This window comes from Macaca mulatta, chromosome 4, assembly GCF_049350105.2.
Source record: "Macaca mulatta isolate MMU2019108-1 chromosome 4, T2T-MMU8v2.0, whole genome shotgun sequence".
NCBI classification, from domain to species: domain Eukaryota; kingdom Metazoa; phylum Chordata; class Mammalia; order Primates; family Cercopithecidae; genus Macaca; species Macaca mulatta.
The window spans coordinates 140,923,821-140,951,687 of record NC_133409.1 but is presented as its reverse complement, the minus strand read 5'-3'; the positions used below and the strand labels follow the sequence as shown (position 1 = coordinate 140,951,687).

Below are 27,867 nucleotides of genomic sequence, written 5' to 3'. Positions count from 1 at the left end.
GTTCTGTTAATTGTGATGTCAGGGTGTCAATTTTAGATATTTTCTGCTTTCTCTTGTGGGCATTTAGTGCTATAAATTTCCCTGTACACACTGCTTTAAATGTGTCCCAGAGATTCTGGTATGTTGTATCTCATCGGTTTCAAAGAACATCTTTATTTCTGCCTTCATTTTGTTACGTACCCAGTAGTCATTCAGGAGCAGGTTGTTCAGTTTCCATGTAGTTGAGCGGTTTTGATTGAGTTTCTTAGTCTTGAGTTCTAGTTTGATTGCACTGTGGTCTGAGAGACAGTTTGTTATAATTTCGGTTCTTTTACATTTGCTGAGGAGTACTTTACTTCCAACTATGTGGTCAATTTTGGAATAAGTGTGATGTGGTGCTGAGAAGAATGTATATTCTGTTGATTTGGGTTGGAGAGTTCTGTAGACGTCTATTAGGTCCGCTTGGTGCAGAGTTGAGTTCAATTCCTGGATATCCTTGTTAACTTTCTGTCTCGTTGATCTGTTTAATGTTGACAGTGGGGTTATGGGAGTCTAAGTCTCTTTGTAAGTCTCTAAGGACTTGCTTTATGAATCTTGGTGCTCCTGTATTGGATGCATATATATTTAGGATAGTTAGCTCTTCATGTTGAATTGATCCCTTTACCATTATGTAATGGCCTTCTTTGTCTCTTTTGATCTTTGTTGGTTTAAAGTCTGTTTTATCAGAGACTAGGATTGCAACCCCTGCCTTTTTGTGTTTTCCATTTGCTTGGTAGATCTTCCTCCATCCCTTTATTTTGAGCCTATGTGTGTCTCTGTGCGTTGGATGGGTCTCCTGAATACAGATGGGTCTTGACTCTTTATCCAATTTGCCAGTCTGTGTCTTTTAATTGGACCATTTAGTCCATTTATATTTAAGGTTAATATTGTTATGTGTGAACTTGATCCTGTCGTGATATTAGCTGGTCATTTTGCTCGTTAGTTGATGCAGTTTCTTCCTAGCATCGATGGTCTTTACATTTTGGCATGCTTTTGCAATGGCTGATACCAGTTGTTCCTTTCCATGTTTAGTGCTTCCTTCAGGAGCTCTTGTAGGGCAGGCCTGGTGGTGACAAAATCTCTCAGCATTTGCTTGTCTGTAAAGGATTTTATTTCTCCTCCACTTATGAAACTTAGTTTGGCCAGATATGAAATTTTGGGTTGAAAATTCTTTTCTTTAAGAATGTTGAATATTGGCCCCCACTCTCTTCTGGCTTGTAGAGTTTCTGCTGAGAGATCTGCTATTAGTCTGATGGGCTTCCCTTTGTGGGTAACCCGACCTTTCTCTCTGGCTGCCCTTAACATTTTTTCCTTCATTTCAACTTTGGTGAATCTGACAATTATGTGTCTTGGAGTTGCTCTTCTGGAGGAGTATCTTTGTGACATTCTCTGTATTTCCTGAATTTGGATGTTGGCTTGCCTTGCTAGGTTGTGGAAGTTCTCCTGGATAATATCCTGCAGAGTGTTTTCCAACTTGGTTCCATTCTCCCTGTCACTTTCAGGCACACCAATCAGACGTAGATTTGGTGTTTTCACATAATCCCATATTTTTTGGATGCTTTGTTCATTTCTTTTTACTCTTTTTTCTCTAAACTTCTCTTCTTGCTTCATTTCATTCGTTTGATTTTCAGTCACTGATACTCTTTCTTCCAGTTGATCGAGTCGGTTACTGAAGCTTGTGCATTTGTCACGTAGTTCTCGTGTCATGGTTTTCATTTCTATCTGGTCATTTTTGGACTTCTCTGCATTGGTTATTCTAGTTACCCATTCTTCCATTATTTTTTCAAGGTTTTTAGTTTCTTTGTGCTGAGTACGTAGTTCCTCCTTTAGCTCTGAGAAGTTTGATTGACAAGACTTCTTCTCTCAACTTGTCAAAGTCATTCTCCATCCAGCTTTGTTCCGTTGCTGGCAATGAGCTGCATTCCTTTGGAGGGAGAGAGGCACTCTGATTTTTTAATTTCCAGCTTTTCTGCACTGCTTTTTCCCCATCTTTGTGGTTTTGTCTGCCTTTGGTCTTTGATGATGGTGACATACTGATGGGGTTTTGGTGTGGGTATCCTTTCTGTTTGTTAGTTTTCCTTCCAAGAGTCAGGACCCTCAGCTGCAGGTCTGTTGGAGTTTGCTTGAGGTCCACTCCCGACCCTGTTTGCCTGGGTATCAGCAGTGGAAGTTGCAGAAGATAGAATATTGCTGAACAGCAAGTGTTGCTGTCTGATTCTTGCTCTGGAACTTCATCTGAAAGGTGTACCCAGCCATGTGAGGTGTGAGGTGTCAGACTGTACCTAGTGGGGGATGTCTCCCAGTTAGGCTACTCAGGGATCAGGGACCCACTTGAGCAGGCAGTCTGTCTGTTCTCAGATCTCAACCTCCGTGCTGGGAGAACCACTGCTTTCTTCAAAGCTGTCAGACAAGGACATTTACATCTGCAGAGGTTTCTGCTGCTTTTTGTTTAGCTATGCCCTGTCCCCAGAGGTAGAGTCTACAGAGGCAGGCAGGCCTCCTTGAGCTGCAGTGCGCTCCACCCAGTTCGAGCTTCCCAGCAGCTTTGTTTACCTACTTAAGCCTCAGCAATGGTGGGTGCCCCTCCCCCAGCCTTGCTGCCACCTTGCAGTTAGATCTCAGCCTGCTATGCTAGCAATGAAGGAGGCTCCGTGGGCATGGGACCCTCTGGGCCAGGCGTGGGATATAATCTCCTGGTGTGTCATTTGCTAAGACCCTTGGTAAAGCACAGTATTAGGGTGGGAGTTACCCAATTTTCCAGGTGTTGCATGTCTCAGTTTCCCTTGGCTAAGAAAAGGAATTCCCTTCCCTCTTGCACTTCCCAGGTGAGGCAATGCCTCGCCCTGCTTCAGCTTTCGCTGGTCGGGCTGCACCCACTGACCAGCACCTACTGTCTGACACACCCCAGTGAGATGAACCCGGTACCTCAGTTGAAAGTGCAGAAATCACCCATCTTCTGTGTCTCTCACGCTGGGAGCTGGAGGCTGGAGCTGTTCCTGTTCGGCCGTCTTCTCAATAACAATTTTTTTAAAGCCCAGGCTCAGATGGTTTCACTGCTGAATTCTGTTGAGGTTTTAAAGAAAAACTAACACAAATTCTTCTGAAATCACTCCAAAAAATTGAGGGCGAAATAATTTTTCCAAACTAATTCTATGAGGCCAGCATAACCCTGAAATCAAAGCCAGATAAGGACACAACAATAAAAGAAAACTACAGGACAATATTCCTGATGAGCCAGATGCACAAATCCTCAGCAAAATACTAGTAATCCAAATCCAACAGGAAATCAAAAAGATCATACACCATGATCACGTGAGATTCATCCCAGGGATGCAAAAGTTGTTCAACATATGCAAACCAATAAACACCATACCTCTAATCAACAAAATGAAGGACAGAAACCATATGAACATATCAATAGATGCAGAAAAAGCATTTGATAAGGTAAAACATGCCACCATGATTAAAATTCTCAATAAATTAGGTATAGAAGGAAAGTACTTCAACATAATAAAGACCCTATGAGACAACACATAGCTAACATAATATTGAACAGAGGAAAGCTGAAAGGCCTCTTTTAAGATCTGGAACAAGGAAAGAATGCCCATTCTCACCACTCTTATTCAACATAATACTGAAAGTCACAAGCAGGGTAATTAGGCAAGAGAAGGAAATAAAGGGCATTCAAATTGGAAAAGAGAAAGTCAAATTGTCCCTCTTCGCACATAACATGATTGTATATACAGAAAACCCTTAAGACTCTTCCAAAAAACTCTTTGGGCTGATCAATGAATTCAGTAAAGTTGCAGAATGTAAAATCAACATTAAAATCAGTAGTATTTTTATGCACAAACAATAAACTAGGTAAAAAAAATCAAGAAAACAATCCAATTTACAACAGCTACCAAAAAATACCTAGGAATAAATTTAAGTAAAATTGTAAAAAATCTCTACAAGGAAAATGATAGAACACTGATAAAAAAACAAAAACGAAACAAAAAAAAAAAAAAACAGAAGAGAAGCAAAATAATGGGAAGATATCCCACGTTCACGGATTGGAAGAATAATGTTAATATGATCATATTACCCAAAGTGATCTATGGATTCAATGAAATCCCTATCAAAACACCAATGACATTCTTCACATCAATAGAGAAAATCTTTAAAATTCATATGGAACCACAAAAGAACTCAAATAACCAAAACAATATGGAGCAAAAATAACAAAACTGGAGGCATCATACTACTTGATTTCAGAATACTTTATAGTATAGTAACCAAAAGAGCATGATTCTGGCACAAAAACCAATATATAGATTAATAAGCAGTATGGAGAACCCAGAAATTAATCTACCTATCTACAACCAACTGATATTTGACAAAGGCACCAATAGCATACATTGGAAAAAGGACAGTCTCTTCAGTAGATGGTACTGATAAAAGTGGCTATCCATATGCAGAAGAATAAACCTAGATCCCTATCTCTTAGCCTATACAAAATCAACTAAAAATGCATTAAAGAACTAAATGTAATCTTACAACTATACAACTACTAAAAGAAAACAGGGGAAATTCTTCTGTATATTGGCATGATAAAATATTTTATGAGCAAGACTTCAAAAGTACAGCAACAAATACAAAAATAAATGGGATTACAAGAAACTACAAAGCTTCTGCATAGCATAGTAAATGATTGACAAAGGGAAAAGATGACCTATAAAATGGGATAAAATATTTGCAAACTATACATCTGACAGAATATATGTATATTATCCAGAATACACAAGAAACTCAAACATCTCAACAGAAAAAAACACAAACAATCCAATTTTAAAAGGTGCAAATGACCTGAACAGACATTACTTAAAAGAATATATACAAATGGCCAATAAATACATTTTGTCTTGACATCACTAATCATTAGAAAATAGCAAATCAAAATCATAATATGATATCATCTCACCAAGGTTAGAATGGCTGTTATCAAAAAGACAAAAAAAAAAAAAGACAAATGCTGACAAGGATGTGGAGAAAAGGGAAATCTTTATACACTGCTGGCAGGAATATAAACTAGTATGGACTCTATGGATAGCAGTATAAAGGTACCACAAAAATCTGCAAATGGAACTATCATATGATCTAGCAATCCCACCACTGGGTGTGTATTCAAAGGGAGGAAAATCAGTATACTGAAGCAATATCTATACCACCATGTTTATTGCAGGACTAATCACAATCGCCAAGATGGGGAATCAACCCAAATGAAAAATGAACGGATAATGAAAATGTGACATAAATGTACAAGAGAATATTATTCAGCCATAGAAGAATAAAATCCAGTCATTTGCAACAATATGGATGACCCTGGAGGGCATTATGTTAAATGAAATAAGGAGGAACAGAAAGTAAAACGCAGCACGTTCTTACTCAGATGTGGAAGCTAAAAATGCTGATCTCATGGAGTAAAGAGTAGAACAGAGGTTACTAGAGGCTGACAATGGTAAGGAAAAGGGTAAGGGGGATAGGCAGAGATTTGTTAAAGGATACAAAATTACAGCTAGAGAGGAAGCGTATAGTGTTCTATACCACTGTTGCATGACGATAGTTACAATAATATATATTCTCAAATAGAGGATATTGAATATTCTCAACACAGAGAAATGATAAATGTTTGAGATGATGGATATGCTAATTATCCTGATCTGAAAACTCTACATTATGTGTATCAAAACACTATGTATTCCCACAAATATGTACAATTATTAGGTGTTAATAACAAAAACAAATAAAAAGTAAAGAGTAAATTAATGAAAATTGAATAAAAAATAAACATTCAGTCCCTCAGTTACACTTGCCACATGACAGGTGCTCAACAACTGCATGGCTACTGGCTACAATGATGGACGGGGAGCGAGAACATTTCCACCATCACAGAAAATTATATAGGATGTTACTGCTACATATAGGATGGCATGCTTCATTGAGGCATAGACTTCTGCCTCAGTATAACTGGCCAGCTAATAAAGCATTCGGCTCCTTACTATAAATTTATCTTCTTATTAATACAGATTAAACATCTTATAGCACAACATGCTTTGACACCTCCTGAGTGCTTTGGTTGGTAGTTTTTATTTCTTTAAAGTAGTTTTTCCTCTGAAAGGGAAAAAAATTGTATTTCTGATCTTTTGTCTCAAGGAAAGACTTGCTATTTTTCTTCTTCTTCTTTGTGTGTGTGTGTGTGTGTGTGTGTGTGTGTGTGTGTGTGTTTGTGTGTGTGGGCACCTCAGGCTCTTTGTCCTTTATCCCCTGAGTCTCCTCCATAAGGGTCGTATCTTTGGGCCTACCAGTGCAGGCCATTTGGACGGATGATGGGCACTGTCAGGGAGGCAAAACATCCTCTACCTTCTTAGGATTTTCATCTCAGAGCCTGTGAATTAAACTAACAAAAGGCAGATCAATAGGAAGAAAAGCATACAATTTTTATTAAGATTTATGTGCATGGGAGTTCACAGGAAAGAAATGAAACTCAAATAAACAGTTAGAACCAGGGGTTCATAGACCATTTTACAATTGAAAAGGGGATCTGGGCTTCAAGGGGCAACCTATCTTTGGAAGTGACTAGGAAATCTATGGGGGGAACTAATGACAGACAAGGGCTAATTTAGCAAGATGTTTATGCAAACTCCTCTCAGTGTTGACTCTCCATCTTTTATGGCTGCTGTTCTACTCCAGAAGTGGGGGACACATCCAAAAACGGAATTTTATGCTCTGATTATAGGCAGATATGGGGAGGGCAGAGAATTTTGCTTGGACCTGCTGGTTCACACTTGTCTTCAGCTCAAAATCATCCTTATGCTGAAGTGGCATATTTTGGGATAGTATATTCCAGAAACCTTAAGGACATACTGCCTGAAGTCAGGGTGGATGGAGCAGCTCTGCAGTGGGTGTGCATTGGGTATGTGTTCGAGGACCAGGTTCAAATGCCCAGCACAGCTGTGACATTCTCTGTGAAATCTTGGGCATGTCCCTGCCACACTCTCCAGCTCAAACTCCACAGTGAAAAGGGAAGGAGGCTGGAGATGTGCTCTGTGGCCCCTTCCATATCAGACCAACAAAAACGCAGGGACAACACCACAGGGATGAGCAAGGCAGGGCTCTGGAAGTGAGAGAAGCTGTCCTGGCCCACAGGGAATGGACAGTGTGGCTGGAAAGGAAGAGTGTGCACTGTAGGGTAGCAGTACAACATGGCACAGGTTCAGGAGCCATAGTGTGCAGTCAGCCACTAAGTACTCATGGGCATGGGGATGTGCAGGCTGGAGTCATCTACATTAGCTTCAGTAAGAGGAGCTGCCATGTGACCCCACTCATGTGAAGTTAGTTTACTGGGAAGGGGGCCAAGCACCAGCACAGTCTGAGGCAGGACCCGCATGGCAGGCAGTCCTGGGGCCATGGCGTCTAGACATGTAGGAAGCTAGAGACGGTGGTAAACATCGACTATAAGACCTTAATGCAGGCAGAGGCCTTTTCCTGAGCCGAGAAGTCCAGTTAGACAAAGTAGCTGAGCTGCTAGGTCAGACAGTGAGGAGAGCACAAGGCCACGTGCAGGAAGTAGCTGGAGATCTCTGCTCCTTTTTTTCCCTCTTACTTGACTGTTCTCCCCATGCCTAATGACAGGTTGGGCTCCAGGCCTTCTGGTCCTTTTCCTCAGAAACTCCAGGTTCTCACCTCCTCCTGCCTCTTGTCCTTCTTCTTGGGGCTCCTGGGGGCTCCATTCCACAGCAGGACCAGGGACAAGTGGGTCTTCAGAAGACCGGAATTCCTGCCCATTTTAGGGTGTTGAAGTGATCCCGTTATCTCAACAAGACACCATGAAGACTGAACGCACCAAGGGAGAGCTCGCTGATGTAACACTAAGGAAAAACCAGCCCTGTGAATTCCACACCTACAGGGACATATCCATGGCCACTGTGCAGAGCGGCAAGCAGACCTACGAATCCCTTGAATAGTTACAGTCATTGCAGTCACTGTGCTTTACACCTAGCCACACTAAGATTTCTTAAAACTTTGCTGTTTGTTATGTATCAAGCGATTATTCATATGCTTTGGGTAAATCGTTTCTATACATATTAAAATTAATCTTTTACACTTAGAATGCTTTCAGATTCACTGAAGAATTGTGTAGGTATTGCACACATCCCTGATGTGCTATGTTCAATGTCTTCTACTATTAATCTAGTCCACTAGTATGCTACATATCTCACAATTAATGAGTTGATATTGATACATTACTATAATTTTACAAAATTGATGAGTAGAACTCATGTATTTATAGTGCATGGTAGGATAGTTTGATGTGTGTATTAACTGTGAAATTACTAAATCAAGCAATACCACATACACTTAATTTTTTTGTGGTGAGAACATTTAAAATCTACTCTCTGTCATTTTCAAGTGTACAATTCGTAGTTGTGAACTGCACTCACCATATTGTACAATAGATCTCTTGAACTTAATTTTCTGTCTAACTTAAATTGTGTTTCTTCAACAATACCTACCCAGTCTGTCCAATCCCCAGCCTCTGCTAATGCTATTCTACTCTGTTTCTGTGGTAGATTTTATTAATTGAAGTCCTTACTTCATTCAGATTTCCCTGGCTTTTACCTCGTGTACTTTCTGTGCTCCAGGATCCCACCTAGGACACCACATTGCTTTTAGTCTTCATGTCTGCTTAGGTTCCTCTTATCCATGGCAGTTTCTGGGAATTATTTCTTAGTTTTGATGGCCTTGACAGTTTAGAGGAATGCTGTTCAGGTATTTTGTAGAATGTCCCTCATGTGGAATTTGTTTGATGTTTTTCTCCTGGGGCTAGTGGCTTTGGGGAAGGAGTCTGCACAGCTAATTACCCTGTCATCACATCAAGTCAGTGACACATTCTAACAACCAGAGTTATCCCTGTGGGTCTGCATCTTGGTTGCCTGGCTGCCACAGTAAGCGTGAGGTTTCTCCACTGTACAGTTACTCTTCTCCTCCTTCCCCATGCTGTCCTCTGGAGGAAAGTCACCTGCACAGCCCACGCTTTAGCAGTGGGAATTTACGCTCCCCCTTGAGAGCAGAACCTATAAGAGTTGTTTGCAATCTCCCTCAGTTCCTTCAGGCTGCTATGAGAAGATGCCTTAGACTGGCGACTTTATACATAATAGAAATCTCTTTCTCAAAGTTCTGGGGGCTGAGAAGTCAAAGATCAAGGTGTCAGTGGATTTGTTATCTGCTGAGGGCTGCTCTCTGCTTCCAAGGTGGTGCTTTCTTGCAGTAACCTCAGTTGACTGAAGGTGTGAACACTGTTCTCACATGGCAGACAGGGCAAATCTGCTTCCTGCAGTCTCTGGTATAAGGGCATTAATCTCATTCTTGAGGGTGACACCCTCATGACCAGATTTTCCCACAAGATCCCACCTCTTAATGCTATCACACGGAAATTACGTTTGAATATATGAGGTGGAGGAACACCAACATTCTGAACACAGCAGAATCCTTATACATGGAATATTTGTCTATTCTCCTGCAGTTCTTTATTCAGTCATTTACTTACATCAGCATGGACTCCTAGAGTTTTAATATACACATTGGGTGGTAATCCAGTACCACTTGATTTTGTTGCTAGATAGTTCTCACTTTGGCCATTTTCTTCTACTGTACATTTTACACACACGTTGTTATTTCATCCACTCATGTATTCATCCAACAAGCAATGATTGAGATGATCCCAAGCTCCCATAACTGATCCACTCCTGCCTGCCTTCCCCTCCAAATATCCCTGACCAGCACTCTCTTTCCTCCCCGCTCTCCTGGCCCCACCATTTCCAGGGTACATCTTATAATTCCTGGGATTAAAATTTGCCCTCTACAAAATGTCCCAGGATCAAAACTCATCATCAATCCACCATGGCTGAGACCAGAAGGACTCAGGGGTCTGGTTATGCCTCCAAGTGCCCTGACCACCTATAGGAAGTGCATAGAGAGAAGGAAGGAGGGATGACCCAGCTTTATTCACCAGCTTTATTCTTGGCCATCCTGAGAGCTGCCCCTAGCAACAGAGGAGCAGTATGATGGGCTGGAAGGCATAAAGCAGCAGACGCAGGGAGAAGTTCAGTGAAAGGCAGCAGAGCAACACAGGAGGGCTGAGGTGACCAGGCCCAGAGACAGACCCTGTAGCAGATGGCTGCTGTCCAGGCCTGGCTGCCCCTCCTCCCCTGGTCTGCAGAGCCCGCCCTCCCAGGCCGACCATTTCGGTCAAGGCATTGACCTTCCTCAATTTTCCCAGATGAGAGACACTGGGAACCTGGGGCAGAATCAGGCAGAGCATCTGACTCCCTCTCCTGAGAGGACTCCCTTTTTTATCCTCTCCTCCACTGTCAGAAACAGATTTGGGCTGGAATGGCCTGGGAGGGTCCACACCTGCTGCTTCTACCTGTGCTGCTGCTGCTCCTGGCCTCAGGTGACATGGAAGGAAAGAGGGCAGGGGGTACAAGGAGTGGGATGAAGAATGAGTGGGGCAGGGAAGCAGCGTGGCTCTGTGACCAGAGGACAGAATTTAGGGGCCCTCTTCCATGTGTGGGCATCAGAAGTAGTTCCCTCTCCCCTTCCCAAGCCTGTGATGGGGGAGGTTGGGTCCCTTCAGAGCTCTGACCTTGGTATCTTTCTGCAGGTTCCTGGGTAAAGGGCACCATGCCTGAAGAACTTCACAAACACACAGGACAGACCCTTCTCCTGCAATGCCAGTACTCACCCAAGACAGGACCCTATCAGTCCAAGACCTGGTGTCAGCAGACATCTCCAGATTGGTGTACCATACTTGTCACCAGCTCCAAGCCCCGGACAGCAGTTCAGAAGTCTCGTTACACAATCTGGGATGAGCCCGACGCTGGCTTCTTCAACATCACCATGATTCAGCTGACACAGAACGACTCAGGATTCTACTGGTGTGGAATTTACAACACTTCCAAAAAAGTCATCAGTGTTCTTAGAGATATCAATCTGGTGGTGTCTCCAGGTGAGCGCTTTTCTTGAGGAAATACCTCTGTGCCACCCCCCACGGACCTGAAGGAAATGTCATGCCCCCCCTCCCATGCCTCTATCATCCCCCATCCTGCCAGGTCTTCTGCTCTGACCCAAGGGGAGCAAAGATTCTGTCCCTAGACATGGACTCTCACCTCTCCTTCACCCAGCACATCCTGGCCTCGACTGTTGGGAAGATACCCCCAGAGATCCCTGGACAGAGACACAGTCTGTCTGTCATTCTGCATCTCTCTTCGTGTTACACAGGCACACCCGCAACTCTTCTTTTCACACACACACACACACACACAAAAACACACACACACCCCCACAGCTCTGTTATGCAGATCTGAGGCACGGGACACTCCCGGCCTAAGACATCCTGAGGGTCTGGCTCTGGGCCCCTACCTCCTCTCATGTATGGGGTAGACCCCACTCTCTTCTGGGCCCCTGGAGAGTCATTGTCTGCTTTTTTCTTTAGCCCCAACAACGTCTCCTATGTGGACCTTCCCCTGGCTCGCAACAAGCACAGGTAGGTTGGAGGCCTCGGTGGGGGGAGATTAGAAGGGTCACCAGGCAGCTTGGGAGCCTCAGATTCAGGGAAGGGGAAACCAGGGAGGACTGCCTCTGAGGACTGATCTCCTGGGGCCTGGGCCGGTGGGAAGCTACCTTCAGGGCCCACTGACTCCCAGGGAGAGAAACATGCACTATCTGATGTGATCAGAAGATCGCTATGTTCTCATGATGATGGGCGGGTGTCCCTAGAGGGGAGTCCATATGGGACACCTTGCACACATGTGTCCCAGTCCTCCTGCCACTGGCCCACCAGCATGGAGAGGACAGTGCCAGACTTAACTTTAGCTGGATATGGAGATTTCAGGCCTCAGTTACCCTTAGCCTGAGGGACCCTTAGGAGCTGCCTCTGGTCCCTCTCCCCTTCCTCTCACACTTTTGGGACCCAATCCCATTCTTTATTCTGGTCCCCTGGGCAGCCACTGTCTTCTTTGTGTCCTCCTTAGTTCTGATCACTTCTCCAGAGGGGACCTCTGGCCATCCCTCCATCAAGGGCTCTGAGACCAGGTAGGTCAGAGGTTTTAACAATGGGAGGGAGGTCTTGGGAAGGGAGGCCTGATTAGCTCATGAACCTTCAAATCAGGTCCAGGGCACGCAAGGATCCTTCTCTGGTGGGTTGGGTGGGTTGGGGCATAGGTTACAGCTGTGGAGCCCCCAGGCCATGACTCCAAGTTTGGTAGAGAGGAAAGGGGAAGAGGATGCAGGTTGTTAATTGTGGAGGAACCATGGAAAAGACAGTTCAACATGGATTTCTGCAATGAGACAAAATGGAATCCAGAAAATGTGGAAACTGGAGGCTGTGTTGGTGTGTTGAAGGGTGAGTGTGAATAGAGTGACTGCAGCCTGGGGCAGATGGTGGCTGGAGAAGTCAGCCAGAGAAAGATGAGAGGAATGCTCTTAAATTCTGCTTCTATCCCTGTAGTCATGGGTTTTGAGGCCATCATGGCCTCCCCTTCACTGTAGGAATAGGCTGCAATAGACTAGGTCACAGGTGCTCTAGGGGACCATGGAGCACAGCAAAAGCCATGAGCGACTGATGAAAATAGACAACCAACTGCCAGAGCATTTGCTCCCTAACCCTCTCCTGCAAACTCCAGCACAGGTGGATTACAAACAGACTCTCTCTCTCAGGGAGTTTGAAGGTGAAACTCTAACCAGAGAACAAGCGTGGCAGCTAATGGGGGTCCCTGGGGTCTTGTGCTCTAGGGCAGTGGTCCCCAAGCCTGTTAGAAATTGGGCCATATATTAGGGAGTGAGTGGCGAACCACTGGAGTTCATCTGAATTACAGCCTCTTTCCATAGCTTGCATTACCACCATCTGAATTACAGCCTCTTTCCATAGCTTGCATTACCACCTGAGCTCCGCCTCCTGTCAAATCAGTGTCAGCATTAGATTCTCATAGTAGCATGAACCCTGTTATGAACTGTGCATGCAAGGGTTCTAGGTTGCATGCTCCTTATGATAATTGAATGGCTAATGATCTGTCACTATCTCCCATCACTCCCAGATGGGACCATCCAGTTGTAGGAAATCAAGTTCAGGGCTCCCACAGATTCTACATTACGTTGAGTCGTATAATTATTTCATTATATATTACAACATAATAATAATAGAAATAAAGTGCACAATAAATATAATGTGCTTTAATCATCCTGAAACCATCCCAACTCTCAGGTCTGTGGAAAATTTGTCTTCCACAAAACAGTTCCCAGGTGCCAAAAAGGTTGGGGACTGTTGCTTTAGGGCTTTTTCCTTTCATTTTTAATCCTCAATGGCTAGAGGATTTAGTCTTCCATTATTCCCCATTACCAGATCCGTATCTAATACGCCCAGTGGAATCTGAATTCACAAGCCAAAATACCTAGGTTTCTTAGTAGAAGCACTACCTTAAAAGAGTGGCAACACACCCAACAATAGAAACCTGTGAAGCAGAACTATGGGAACTGCCCATTCCCCAGGAACTGAAGTACCTATCATCAGTCTGGCTAAAGAGGTGAAGGGAAACATGACCTATGTGGATCATGAGGATGATCCATTGGAAAAAAAGAGCCAAATGCTAATCATAGTTGTGAAAAATATTATAGACCACAATATATGTGATGAAGGATGGCCGTGGCTGGCCAGTGAGCTGTAGGAAGTTGAGGAATTCTCACAGAAGTTCCTGGAAAGAACTGGACATTTAAAAATCAAAGAGAAGTCAGGAGACATGAAGGAAAAGAGTAGATGTACTAATGTATGGGTATCAAGAACCCCTGTGGGAAATAAAGGATGAAAGAAAGAAATATTTGAAGAAGGAATCCAGGAAAGTTTTTCAAAATTATAGAAGAAAAGACCTCAAATTGAAAAGATTCGTACATTGCCAAATAGGGGAAAACAGCCAACACACACACAAAAAATACCTCTACACCCATTATGTAAAACGGAAGAACTTAAAAAGCAGAGGGAAATGTCTGAACGCTTTCAGATCACCTACAAAGGAACACGAATTAGACTTCTTAAGAGGAACACTAGAGAAAAGAAGACCATTGAGTAATATTTCTAAAGTACTAAAGAAAAACTTTGTATCCAGTGTTTTGTATTCAGCCAAATTGTCACTCCAATGTGAAATCATAAAACCTCTGGATTCTCAAGGCCTCAGAAGGTTTGCCACATGCAGAGATCCCCATTGAAAACAGTCCTGGAGGAAGGACTCAGCTAGGATGAAAAATAAACAATGGAGACACTGCTAGAAGTGAGGGAGTAAGTGTGCCCAGCATCTTGGGAAAGTTTATTTTTATCTTTTTTAATTCATAGAAATGGCAGCTAAGAGCAAAATGAAGAACAAGAGAAAATACATTCATGGTCATTGAAAAATAACATTCTAGACCAGCAGTCCCTAACCTTTATGGCACCAGAGATTGGCTTCGCAGAAGACAATTTTTCCATGGACTTGGAGGTGGGCGGTGGTTTCAGGATGACTCAAGTGCATAACATTTATTGTGCACTTTATTTATTTATATTATTATTACATTTTAATATATAATGAAATAATTATACAACTCACCATAATGTAGAGTCTGTGGGAGCTCTGAGCTTGTTTTCCTGCAACTAGACAGTCCTATCTGGGGGTGATGGGAAACAGTGGCAGATGATCAGGCATTTGATTTTCCTAAGGAACATGCAACCTAGAACCCTCACATGCCCCGTTCATAATAGGGTTCATGCTACTACAAGAATCTAAAGCCACCACTAATCTAACAGGAGGTGGAGCTCAGGCAGTGTTGAGTGCGATGGGGAGGCTGTAAATACTATGAGGCTTCCCTTGCTCACCAGCCACTACCCTCCTGCTGTGCAGCCAGATTTCTAACAGGCCAGGAACTGGTACTGGTCTGTGACTCAGGGGTTGGGGACCCCGTTCTAGACAATATCAACATGGGGTGAGAAGGAGAGACCAGAAGCCCATGAAAGGATGGTTGGGTATTTGTCTCATGAGAGGCAATATGTAGATATTGATAAGCTCAGTGTAGCAATTGTACTAAACCAACGTGGATAAGAGTCTTCAGGTTAAGTCAAGAGAATGTATACCCTTTCATCCAGCAAAATAAAACTCTAGCCAAAGGAAAACTGGAATCGAATTTTTTTTAAATAAAGCACAATAAATGGAAAAAGTGAAATAAAAAGGTAGAATTACGTCCTAACATAAATGCAATTCCAATAAATTTAAGTGAATTAAACTCACAAAATAAGGACAGGGACACTTTGAGTTTTAAAAATTGCAATATTATACTATCTATAAGAGATACACACACAAAAAGATTTTAAAAGTTTAAAAGTTAGAAAAATATATTTGACTATTAGGAAACAAACTGTTCTGGCACTCTTAATATTGAATAAAATAGAATTTAAGGTAAAATATTATGTCTATAACGTTTGCTTATAAAAAAGACAAAGATATGTAATATATACTGATGAAAGACACACTTGAATATGAAAATAGACCCATCATAAACGTGTATGTGCTTACATTTTGGCCATGAAATATATCAAGCAACAATATCAGAAATGCAAGAAGTAAATTATTAGCCATTGTAGTTGAAGGCTCACATACCTCTCAGAGGATCAAAGACCAATGAGACAAAACTAAATACAGGGGTTTAAGTTTTAAGCCAAATAACTAATAAATTCCAGTATAATACCATCATATATTTATCAATATGTTACATATTTTATGAGATATTTATGATAATATAGGATACATATAAACTATACTTTTAAACATATATTTTCAAATATATAAAAATGTAGTTACAGATTGAAAAATGTTCTAAACTATATAAACCTTGTTTTAAATAGTTTAATAATATATAATAGGGTTCATGCTACTACAAGAATCTAAAGCACCACTAATCTAACAGGAGGCGGAGCTCAGGCAGTGATGAGTGCGATGGGGAGGCTGTAAATACTATGAGGCTTCCCTTGCTCACCAGCCACTACCCTTCTGCTCTGCAGCCAGATTCCATATATTATGTATGTTTTATAAAATACAGTATTCATAAATATAAATAGTGTATAAGTACACATATATATGTTTATAACCCTCTACATAATAAAAACAGATAGTATACGTTCTTTCAAATACATGGAATGTATTTACAAAAGGACACCTTGTATGAGGACACATAAGAAGTGTGAAGAAATTCTAAAGAATCAGTATGACACAGAATATATTCTCCAAACCTAACGCAATGACATTAGGAATGCATAAGAGAACTAAAGATAAAATAGCACTTTTCAAACTATTTACTAATACATTCATATATGAATGTTTAAGTATGCAATAAAATATACTTTTATAATATGACCACTATATATCAAAAAGTATGAGGCATACAATATTAGGGAGTAATCAGTACCTTTGAATACATTTGTTGGAAAACATGAAAACTTTCAAATTAATGAGCTAAGGAAGCATCTCAAGAAGATGGAACGTGAGCTTCAGAGCAAGCCCAAATAATCATGTAATTGAACGATTGAGAAAGGAGACCAAAGAAATTCATAATTCATTCTTTAAAAGTTTACTAAGATAGACATGTTCTTGCCAAGACAAAAGAAGATAAAAGAAGATAATGAATAAACAACAAATCGAAGAAAAAGAAGAAAATAACCACACACTCATTCTACAGAGATTTTAAAATAAATAAATCCTGAATAAAATCTTGTTGTTTTAAATCCTAGAAGCACACAATTTCATAACAATATGAACTGCCAAGATTAACACAAGAAGTAACAGATTTCAATAGATTAATAAATAGGAAAACTGAAATGGTTGATGAGACCCATCCTCACAGAAAATTCAAGACTCACATGGTTTTCAGGTAACCCAATTTTTAAAGAAACATTTGATTTATATTTCATACTAGATGTTGCAGAAAATAGAAAAGAAGCAAAAATGGCCCAGGTCATTTGAAGAGGTTAGTGTCATCAAAATCTCAGAACTAATTAAAGGCGATACAAAAAAATTACATTACAGGTTCATTTATCTGATGCACATGGGGTCAATTCCCAAATTACCATTAGCTAACTGAATTCAAGAGTGCATTGAAAAGAAGACTGATTATAACAGAGGAGAGTTTTATCACAAAACAAAAAGGATTGTTCAACTTTACAAAATCTGTTAATATAAGTCAACCAAATTCATAAACTACAGGAAAAAAGCCAACTGCTGCACAAAAAACATTTGGGAATATTTGGCACATTTATGTTATATGAAAAAGCTCTTAATAAAATACAAATAAAAACAGAAAACTTGGTAAAGATTGTACACCAATGATTACAATAAAGATTACTTATTGGAGGTATAAACTCAAATTAAGGATTTTCACAGCTACCATAAATGTCTTCTAAAATATTAGAGGTTCTGATCAATGCTTGAAGGAAAGGAAAACAGGTTACAAGAAAGAAGATTAAACAAGAAGAGGAAAAACTGTCATGACTTGCAGATGATGGGATCATCTACCCAGAAAAAGAATGAGAAACAACAAACTGTTAGATGTCACAAGAGAGTTTAGCAAGGCTGCCAGAGACAAAATCAACTGACATACATTACAAATAGATTGGTATGAGGAATAATCATTTAGAAAAATAAGATAGTTTTCATTACAGTCACAAAGTCTATAAAGTTTCTAGAAAGAATTAATTTAACCAAGACCTATTTGGAGAAAAGTATAAAATGCTAAAAAATGACACGTGATCTGAATAAATAGAAATAATCCATGACTTTGGAAGAGGCAATAACATTGTAAAGATGTCAATTTCTCCCAAATCAAAGAGTCTTTAAATGTAATCCCAAACACAACTTGTACTTTTGTAAAGAACTTGAAAAATTTACTCTAAAATTATACGAAAAAAAGAATATACATGAGTAGCTAAGTCAACCATGAAAAAGTGAAAATAAAAAGAGCTCAGTGACTTTATTATATATTAAGTAACACTGAAGCAGTAAGTTACTGAGGCTACAAGAGAAAAGCAGATTTGCTGGGACAGGGTATTCCTAGAATCAGAGCTAGGCAGGCCAGGAGTGGGGACTACACAGAGGGGACCAGGGAGGACCCCTGGGACCAACAGACAGGAGGTCTAGGTCTGTGCTGTCACTGCTCCTAAGGGTCTGGTCAGGTCCTGTGCAGTCTCTAGGCCTCATTCCCTCAGGTGTGATATCTTGGCTTGTCTTGAAGATGCACTTGGCTCTGATTCCTAAGAGGCTCCTGATGGTCCGGTCCTACCTGACCTGGTTAGGGAGAATTCCTGCTCCCCTGGCTCTATCCCTCCCCTTACCTGAACTCTAATCCCTTGCTCTTCCCCTGGCCAGCTTTTTCCTCCATTCAAGACTTTGAGGTTCCTTCTGACCAGATCCCCTCTCAGTCCCAGATATCTCTGTGGCTCCTACCCCACGCCCCTGTGTCACAGTCAGTTCAGGGTGAGCCCCTCTACAAACAGCTCCAGCCACAAAGGGCCTGCCTGGCTTAGGGACACCGCAGGAGGTGGTGACATCCTGGCCCAAGTCCATCCTCCTTTCTCCTTCTTCCCTGCAGGAAATCAAGTGCCTTGGCTCAGGTGGCCCGTTTGCTGGTCTCTGTGCTGTGTGGACTCCTCATGGCCAAGTGCCTGATGCTGTGAGTCCTGTTTGTGTTTCTGACCTGCAGGTGCCACAGGTGAGAGGGGCCTGGATTTGGTCTGGGGGGCAATAGAGCTGGGGCCGGATTCTGTTCCTAGAAAGATGGCTAGGAAGAAGCAGCCAGATCACAGAGCCAGGAAAAATGACAGCTGGGAACAATTTAAATATGTTTCCTTGCAATCTCTGCCTTCCTGCAGACGCAGACCTTAGAAAGAGACAGAGGCTTTCTGGGAGTCCCATCCCAGGGCTCTGCCTCTGTCTTTGTCCTAAGAGGAAAAAGACCAGGAGGACAAAGCTGAGAGTGCCTGGGTAGAAGGTTTAGGGGACAGGAAAGGAAAGGGAAGGAAGCAGGGGACTGGGAGAAGTGGGGGGAGGGGCGGGAAAAGGAGTAACAGGTAACAGGGGCAGGGTGAGACAAAGGATCAGAAAAACATCACTTCATTCATGACTTTCCCCCTCTTGCCCCGTCTGAGGACAGCAGTGACAGAGGTTTCTGATTGTCCCAGCACAGTCTTGTCCCAGGACCCTTGGGTGCATGAGCCACAGCTTGGATCCAGGATGAATTCCAGTTCTTCCCCTGCCCAGCTATTGGGAGCTGCCCTAAGCATCAGGCCCCACCTCCCCATGAGGAAAGGCCAGCACTAAGCCTGTTGGAGAGAACTTTCAGCTCCCTATCTCCCCGGTGGCGACCGCTCACCCCTGCCCTGAACCCTCTTAGATCTACTTCCGCTGCCCTGCCTTCTGCCATTGGGAAGATCTGGGGCGGGGCTTTCTGCATCCGGGTCAACGCCCAGCTCAGCATCTTCAGCAGCGCCTGGTGTCCTCTCCAGCACTCTGTGGTTCTCTCAGCCCCACCCCGGCAGGTCTCCAGGATCCCTCACATTTTCCCTGTTTGTTGCCTGTGGTCTGCCCGAGAGTCCTATGAATTTCCTCTTGTGCTTAATTAAATTCAGCCTCTGAACTGGAATGTGTCAGGGGCAGCTGAGCAAGAAAGCAGGTGTATCCCCTCACCTGCCTCCTCTCCCACCTCAGATATCCTAAATGAGAGAGAAATGACTTAAAAATAAATGATAAAATTGAAACTAAGAAAGGCTGTAATCAGCAGACTGAAAGCTGAAGAAGATCTAGAAGTAAAAGAAAAAATAAGATGAGTTAAAATGACATGAGCAGGAGACTCAGTAGCCTAAAACAGGACCCAGAACATTCATCCATAAATGGAATCTGATAATCTGGGGCCCATATTCTGTTTGCTTAACATGTGAGATTCATAGCCTAAAAGAGAAAATCAAGTTGAACTAACGATAATTGACGGTGGGTGAAAGATAAATGTTTTAGGGAACAGAAGAGGAGCACACATTTATGAAGCAAGAATAGGTACAGTCATTTTCCAACTAACGTCTAGTGAGACTGGGATTGACAACTCAGAATGGGGGTCCACCATGAACAACCAATTTGAGGTACTGGTGCATAGCAGCTGAATGCCAGCCCTGAAAAAGACCACTATAAATAGAGCGCCATTTTCTTTTGCTCTTTTGGGGACGCGGCATCAAACAAAAGTCTCTTCATGTATATCTCAGCTCCTGCCGCATGATCATCACCTATCTGTGAGAGGCATCACTTTTGCTTTGTTTCTTTATTTTTTTAATCCCCATTCCTTATTTCCACTTGCCTTCTTCTCCGAAGCAACCACTCTAATGCGTTTGGCATGTAACTTTAAATTTGAATGTATTCTTATAAAACATGCAGTATTTTTTTTCTGTGACTATGTTTAAACTTACTTAGAAGAAATCGTGATAGACCTTTTTCATATGCTTGTCTTACTCCTTGCTGGGTGCATATACACAGCCCACTTTTTTTCAGTGCTTATTACATTGTGTTCATATCCCATAGTGCATCATTCCGAACCCAGGGTGCATGTGCTTTTTTGCCTTCACTTCTTTATATCGTAAATAATGCTGTGATGAATACCCTCCTTCAGGTTCTCTTGTGGAATCATGTGAGACTTCCTTTAGGACTTATACACAGGTGGCATCAGCTGGGTTGTAGGATCTCAGACATCTAATTAATACTGCCAGCTTGTGTTACCTGAACCAAGAATCTAGACACTAGCGATTATGTGTTTTCTTTGAGTCTATGTGAAGCATATAGCACAACCCTTGGAATGGTATTGCCAATTAAAAAAAAAAATGGACGGCAAAAATAAATGTAGCTGAGTGATGCTACGTGGGGCTAGATATGTGATTATCTCTACTTTTGTGTATGCTTGGAAATTTTCATAATTAAAATGATACCTAAAATTAAACAATTGTGTCTTGAAGCCACTGCTATTTGGTTTTCAGTCGTATGTGGCTGACCCCAATCCTTTCTTGATTTATTGAACTTTTACAACTGCAGTCGGTTGGGAAAAGTTCACTTGTAGTATGGAAATATTGAGCTTCACTTAAAGAACATTGGTAGTGGGATAAAAATGGACTAAATAAAAATAGGTCTTCTTTAATCAGATGCTAAGAGCTAGCATTTAGCTATAACTTTTAAATATTTTTTCTTAACATCCTTGGCCTCAAAATTGTCATAATTCCCTTAACCACAATTTTCAAGCAGGTGGTAAATTCTGTGTCATAAGCTAACATCTAAAAAAAAAAAATGTATCTTTCTTTAAAATTTTGAACATTTTTTATTGTTTTCTTATCTTCATAGTGTTGCTATGGAAATGTCTGATAATAATCTGATAGTTATTCATCTTTACTGACCAATTTTATCTCTGGAACATTTTATAATTTTCTTTTTGAAATTTTTATTACAATGTGTTTAATGTGCGGTAATTATCCGGTTTGTTTTTTTTTTTCTTTTTCTTTTTCTTTTTTTTTGGGGGGGCGAAAAAGTGGGATAAGAGTCAGGGAGTGGTTGGGAAGCCCGGCGACAAAAGGCAGAAAGAGGGAAGGAGCAGGGAGCCAAAAGCCTACATCACCTGGTATTCCCAGGCGGAATCCCATCCACCTCCTAACCAGGCCGACCCTGCCTGGGTCATGCCTCAGGCGCGTTGAGGGTGGTATGACCATAGAGGCCAGCAGTGGCCCCTGGCTGCCCCAACAACCCGCCGTGCTGCAGTGGCGGACCCCCACGAGGAGGTCCCGGGCTCCCGCGGACACGCAGGTGGGCGGAAAAGAGGGAGAAGAGTCAAGGGGTGTTTGGGAAGCCGGGCGACAAAACAAGGAAAGATGGAGGGAGCGGGAAGCCAAAAGCTTGATTATCCATTCTATTTGGAACTCTCTGAACACATTCAATCTGGTGTCTTACATATTTGTTTAATTCGGAAAAATCCTTGGTATTATTTTTTCAAGTAGTTCTTCTACTCCATTTACTCCTTTTTCTCCTTTAGGGACTTCTTTGAGGAGATATTGACGTTTCTATTTCTATCCTCCATACCTCTTAATGTTTCTCTTACACTTTCTATCACTTTATTCCTTCCTACTGCCTTTAGGGAGCTCTCCTTGACTCTTTCCCTTATGTACTCATTCTTCTGCCAGTCATTGCATTCAGAGTTTTCTTTCAACAATGATCATTTTCTTAATCAATATTTCTAATGTTTTCTTCTTCATTATTGCTTGCTCTTGTTTCATGCCTCTAATATTGTCCTGAGAATATCTACTATGCTCTGAGAATATCTACTATGCTTCTTTAAATCATTGTTCTCCCACTGGTTCTGCTTTCTCTGTAACAGATTGTTCAATTTGTTTCTCTATAAGAAATTTGTTCAATTTGTTATCTTTTATAGCATTTGGTAATTTTTCTTGTGTTCTCATCTTTTATTCCCTTCCCACCCTTTTTTTTTTTTTTTTTAGGATCAGTGAATTACTACAGATTTCACTACCTAAGGAAGCCCCAGAGGTAAATAGAGTTGATGAGTTTGCCATAAACCGTCCAAATATATAGATACACTTACTATATCACAAAGATAGCCATTCACATCAATGAGTTTATTTAACAATGAAAACAGCATATGTTTAACTATTTGGAAAAAATTAAATGCTACCCTCTTTTCATACTATAATCTAAAATAAATTTTAAGTAGATCAAAGAATTAAGTGTTAAATGAGAAAATATTAAATAACTAAAAGAAACAACTCTATAAGGATTCAATTCTAGTAAGGACGGGCATAAGCAGCCAATATAAGAGAGACAGAAATCATAAAGAAAAAAGGCTGAGAGATTTTCCAAACTTAAATTTTTAAAACTAATCTGTGTCCAAAGTAAGTCATAAAGAAAATAAACAAGAAAAGAACAAACTCAGTAGAGTTTTTTGGAATTAAACTAGAAATCAGTAGCAGAATAACAAAAGGATATTTGGGAACTAAAAACTATAATAACCAAAATTAAAAGCTCACTAGATGGACACTATAGGGTAGTAGAAATGAGAGGATATAATTAGTGAACTAAAAGACAGATCAATAAATTTACTCAGACTGAACAGAGAGAAAGCAGACTGAAAATAATTGAACAAAACCTCGGCTATCTGTGCGACATTACCACAAGAGCTAACTTTTGCATCATCAGAGTCCCAGAAGCAAAGGAGAAAAAGTGTGGGACTAAAAAATTATTCGAAGAAATGTCTGAGCTTCTCAAATTTGGTCAAAGACATAAAGTTACTGATCCAAGAAAGCTTTTGGGATGATGGCACCCTTCTCTCTTGATTATGGCATTGGATACCTGGAACTCTCAGAACTGTTCATTAAACAGGTGAATAGTACTGTATGTAAATTAGACCTTAATTTTTTAATGGGAAAAATAAATGTAAAGACAAAATACACTGTTGTGTTAAGTCATTTTGGACATAAAAGTCTAATGTATACATATCTTTAATGACTTTGACCAATGCTTCCAAATTTCTCTTAAGAAAGGTTGAATCCTGTGCATACTTCCTCAATCAGTGAATGAGTGTTTGATTCCTTGTACCCTTATCAGCACAGTGATCCCAAGGGTCACAGTTTCGACGATCCCTGGCTCAGTGCTGGGCACACTGTATCGGTTTCATAGAAGCATGGATTGCAAGCGCATGAAGACCCCAAAGCAACTTACTGTTCTAATGGGGGAAGGGATGAAGGAACATACTGTGTGTGTTGGGGAGGGAGATGACCTCTGAACTCAGGGAGCTCAGGAAGTTCTGAGGACTGGGTTGGAAAAAGGAAAGGTGAAGAAGGAAAACAAAACACATCTGTGAGCTGAGAGGTCTCAGGTGACAACTGTGTCTCATTCCTGTGCCCCCAGTGCCTACCTAGCCCCATGCATAGCAATGAGGTTGTGGGAATGAACAAATGAATGAATGAATAAGTGAGTGAATGAGTTGAGAGACTATAAAAGCTTAGGGTCAGCCGAGATAGACTTTGCTTGGAGCTTGGAGGGTCCAAGGTCAGTTTAAGATTGTGGCCGTGAAAGCTTGAGGACTTTTTGCTCTGAGTCCTGTTAAAATGAATGAAAATGGAGACCAGGCCTGAAGAGTCCCTGCGAAAAAAAAGAAAAAAAAACAGGCCTCATAAGTGACCTCAACTTTGCTTGATTTGCAAACATCAGTGAAACTTAACTTGAGCTATTTCTTGTAAATGTGTACATTAAGGAAGAAAAGAACTTAAGCTCAACCAGTCAGAAGAAGCCAACAAGCTTATGTAGATAACTAGGGTCTTTCCAACAGGATAGGCCAAATAAGGGAACTGTATAACTGTAACCAATTAAATATTTTCTTCACTTTACTTGTCCTGCAGGAGTCTTCCCCTTGCATTCCCCCAGTGGAGCTCCTCAACCTCTTCTGCTTGGAGCTGCCTGATTCATGAATTGTTGTTTTCTCAAATAATCTGTTTAAAATTTTACTGTGCCTCAGTTTACTTTTTGACAGTCCCATCTAAGGAGTAGAAACGTGGCACTGGTGAGTAGGGGGAGCATACATAACCATGGGGGTCCAGCTAGGTCCCCACACACTGAAGGAGCAGATGGCACAGGTACTGGACATCAGAAATCAATGCTTCTGATTCTAGGCCTTGGAGTAAGTGAAGGGTGTGGTCTTGGGCAAAGTGCTGGGTCATTTCCACTGGAGCTGGAAGTAGCACAGGCGAGACAGGGTTGAGCAGGGGGAAGTTGATGGGGCTTTCCTGCGTGCTGACAGAGGCTGGAGGCAGGGGAGGAAGGGGCTCTTGAGATGAGGTGGGTGAGGGAAAGCACTGTGGTGGCTTTAGGAAGCCTGCCCAAGAGACTAGGACTCTAGAGGGAGCTGGTGATGAGTAGAGACGACAGAAGAAGAGGCAGGGAGAGGGATAAAGGAGACGCATGGATAGGGAAAAGGAGAGGCGGCTGGAGGGTGTGTGAGACTGTGTGCATAGACGTGTGTGTGTGAGAGAGAGAGAGAAAGCAAGACTGTGTGTAAGTGTGAGTGTATGTGCACTCACATCCATGTGTGAGAGTATAGGAACCCCTTCCACAACCCAAACTTTATGGGAAACCAAAAAGATTTCAAGTAAATCTGTAAGAGGTTATTTACAAGAGTGAATATGGCTGGGCATGGTGGCTCACGCCTGTAATCCCAGCACTTTGGGAGGCCGAGAAGGGCAGATCGTGAGGTCAGGAGATCGAGACCATCCTGGCTAACACGGTGAAATCCTATCTCCACTAAAAATACAAAAAATTAGCCGAGTGTGGTGGCAGGCACCTGTAGTCTCAGCTACTCGGGAGGCTGAGTCAGGAGAATCGTTTGAACCCAGGAGGTGGAGGCTACAGTGAGCTGAGATCACGCCACTGCACTCTAGCCTGGGTGACAGAACGAGACTCCATCTCAAAAACAAAACAAAACAAAAATGAATTCCCTGGGAATTCCTGAAGACAGAGCTTGTCACTCTCCCATCAGACCAGAAAATACCATGAGGAAAGGGGCTGTGTCTGAGGGATCTCCGAGTGTAAGTGCTGCGTATCCTCCATTAGACCTGGGGCTCCCTGAAGGATATACCTGCCTCCTCTATCGGACTGAAAGCTCCCTGAGAGGGGGGCCTGTGTGTCCCCCGTAATACTGGGACCTAGCTGTTTTCAGGGCCCGTTTACCTCCCTTCAGGCTGGGGAAAGCTCCCTGAGGATGGGGTTATGTTTCCCCATCAGTCTGGTTTTCATGACAGCAGCACAATATCCACCTCGCCCTTCACCATGATCTTCAACCTTCATGATGCCTTCTTCCTCTCCTCTTGCCAGAGCTTATTCAACAAGTCTTGTCTCCACAGGCCCCTCTGCTGACAGCGTATACACAAAAGTGAGGCTCCTCGAAGGGGAGACTCTGTCTGTGCAGTGTTCCTATAAGGGCTACAAAAGCCGCATGGATGGCAAGGTTTGGTGCAAAGTCAGGAAGAAGAAGTGTGAGCTTGGCTTTGCCCGAGTCTGGGTGAAAGGGCCCCGCTACTTCCTGCAGGACGATGCCCAGGCCAAGGTGGTCAACATCACCATGGTGGCCCTCAGGCTCCAGGACTCAGGCCGATACTGGTGCATGCGCAACACCTCTGGGACCCTGTACCCCTTGATGGGCATCCAGCTGGATGTGTCTCCAGGTGAGTGGGCTGTAGGGGCACTGGGACGGGTGGAGGGAGTCCTCCCTGTCCCACACTCCACTAACATCAGAGATAATAAGGATAATAATCCATTAATGGTCATGTTGCAGTGCCTTTATGGCACTATTCATGGCACTATTGCCACCATTTTACAGATGAAGATAATGAGACTTGAAAACCCAATGTGACTCTGAGCTTGTCTGGGGTCCCAGAGCTAGCAGGTGGCTGAGATGAGGTTCAAACTTGGCACTGTCTGTGCTGTGTTTTATTCACCATTGCTTCAACATAATTCATTGAGCCCCTGTTATGTGGCAGGCACTATTCTAGGCTCTAAGGATACAGTGGTGAGCAAAAACAGACACAATCTTGCTCTATAACAATTGCAAATAACAAATTTTTGTAAGAGAAAAAAAAAAACACCAGTGAACAGGAAAGTAACTCAGTAATGCAGGAGCTGTGGAAGTACTGAGGATCAGAAAACACTTCCCTGAGCAGATGACACCAAGCCGACCCCTGAAAGGTGAGTGTTCTCCAGCCCTGTTGAAATCTGGGTGCTTTGAAGGGCACTTTGTGGCAAGGGCTGCATGTGCAAAGGTCCTGAGGTCAGAAGGAACTTGGCTTGTATAAGAAAGGCCTATTTGGCTAGGCGCAGTGGCTCACACCTTTAATCCCAGCATTTTGGGAAGCTGACGCGGGTGGATCATCTGAGGTCCAAAGTTTGAGACAAGCCTGGCCAACATGGTTGAAATCCTGTCTCTACTAAAAATACAAAAATTAGCTGAGTGTGGTGGTGCATGCTTGTAACCTCAGATACTCGGGAGGCTGAGGCAGGAGAACGCTTGGACCTGGGAGGCAGAGGTTGCAGTGAGCCAAGATCGCGCCATTGCACTCCAGCCTGGGCAGCAGAGTGAGACTCTGTCTCAAAAAAAAAAAAAAAAAAAAAAAAGCAAAGAAAAAAAGGCTTATTTAGTAGCTCCATATTGAGTGCGGACAGTGATTGATAAGGCTGGGAAGTCAAGCAGCCCTGAAGCCTATGAGATAAAGTTTGGGTGATTTTAAGTACAAGAGGAAGTTATTGGAGAGTTAAGAGAGGTGTGTCCCAGCTTATTTTTAAGTATGTAGTGGCCACTTGTCAAGGATGGACTAGGAAGGGTATGAACACGGGCAGAGAGGCCATTGTGAGCACAGTGGACAGAGTTGCATCCCAGCCTGGAGGGCGAGGCAACCTCTGTAAAACACCAGTACCAGCCCTCCCAACATTTACAGGTGGAAAGCTGGTGCAGGAAAATATCAGCCAATACGTGTGCCATAGTAGGGGACAGTCCCAGGACAGTGACCTGGGAGCCTCGATTCTTCATCCAGGATGATCACCTCTATGGCGTCTTCACCATCACCATGACTGAGCTCAGAATAGAGGCCTTAGGATTCTATGGGTGTGGAATCTCTAAATCCCCTGAGATCTCCATTGTCAGAATCATCTGCCTGGTGGTATCTCA

At 42.3% G+C, this 27,867-nt stretch overlaps 1 protein-coding gene and 1 long non-coding RNA gene across 2 annotated transcripts in view; one reads left to right on the top strand and one right to left on the bottom strand.

Annotated features, from left to right (window-relative positions):
- LOC106997933 (uncharacterized) overlaps positions 1–27,867 on the bottom strand; it is an 80,615-nt gene that overhangs the window by 32,131 nt on the left and 20,617 nt on the right. The window lies entirely within an intron of this gene.
- Positions 10,120–26,740, top strand: TREML4 (triggering receptor expressed on myeloid cells like 4). Its single transcript, XM_077999991.1, has 6 exons — positions 10,120–10,513; positions 10,738–11,068; positions 11,555–11,605; positions 12,093–12,153; positions 18,715–18,834; positions 19,271–26,740. Exons 1-5 carry the CDS (start codon positions 10,340–10,342, stop codon positions 18,797–18,799), a joined length of 702 nt encoding a protein of 233 aa, XP_077856117.1. The 5' UTR covers positions 10,120–10,339; the 3' UTR covers positions 18,800–18,834; positions 19,271–26,740.

Excerpts from the sequence above, each read along its gene's own strand:
- TREML4 (XM_077999991.1), top strand. The coding sequence starts at position 10,340 with ATGAGAGACACTGGGAACCTGGGGCAGAATCAGGCAGAGCATCTGACT. Across the intron at positions 11,606-12,092 it reads CTGGCTCGCAACAAGCACAG|TTCTGATCACTTCTCCAGAG; the intron begins GTAGGTTGGAGG and ends TGTCCTCCTTAG. Across the intron at positions 12,154-18,714 it reads ATCAAGGGCTCTGAGACCAG|GAAATCAAGTGCCTTGGCTC; the intron begins GTAGGTCAGAGG and ends TCTTCCCTGCAG.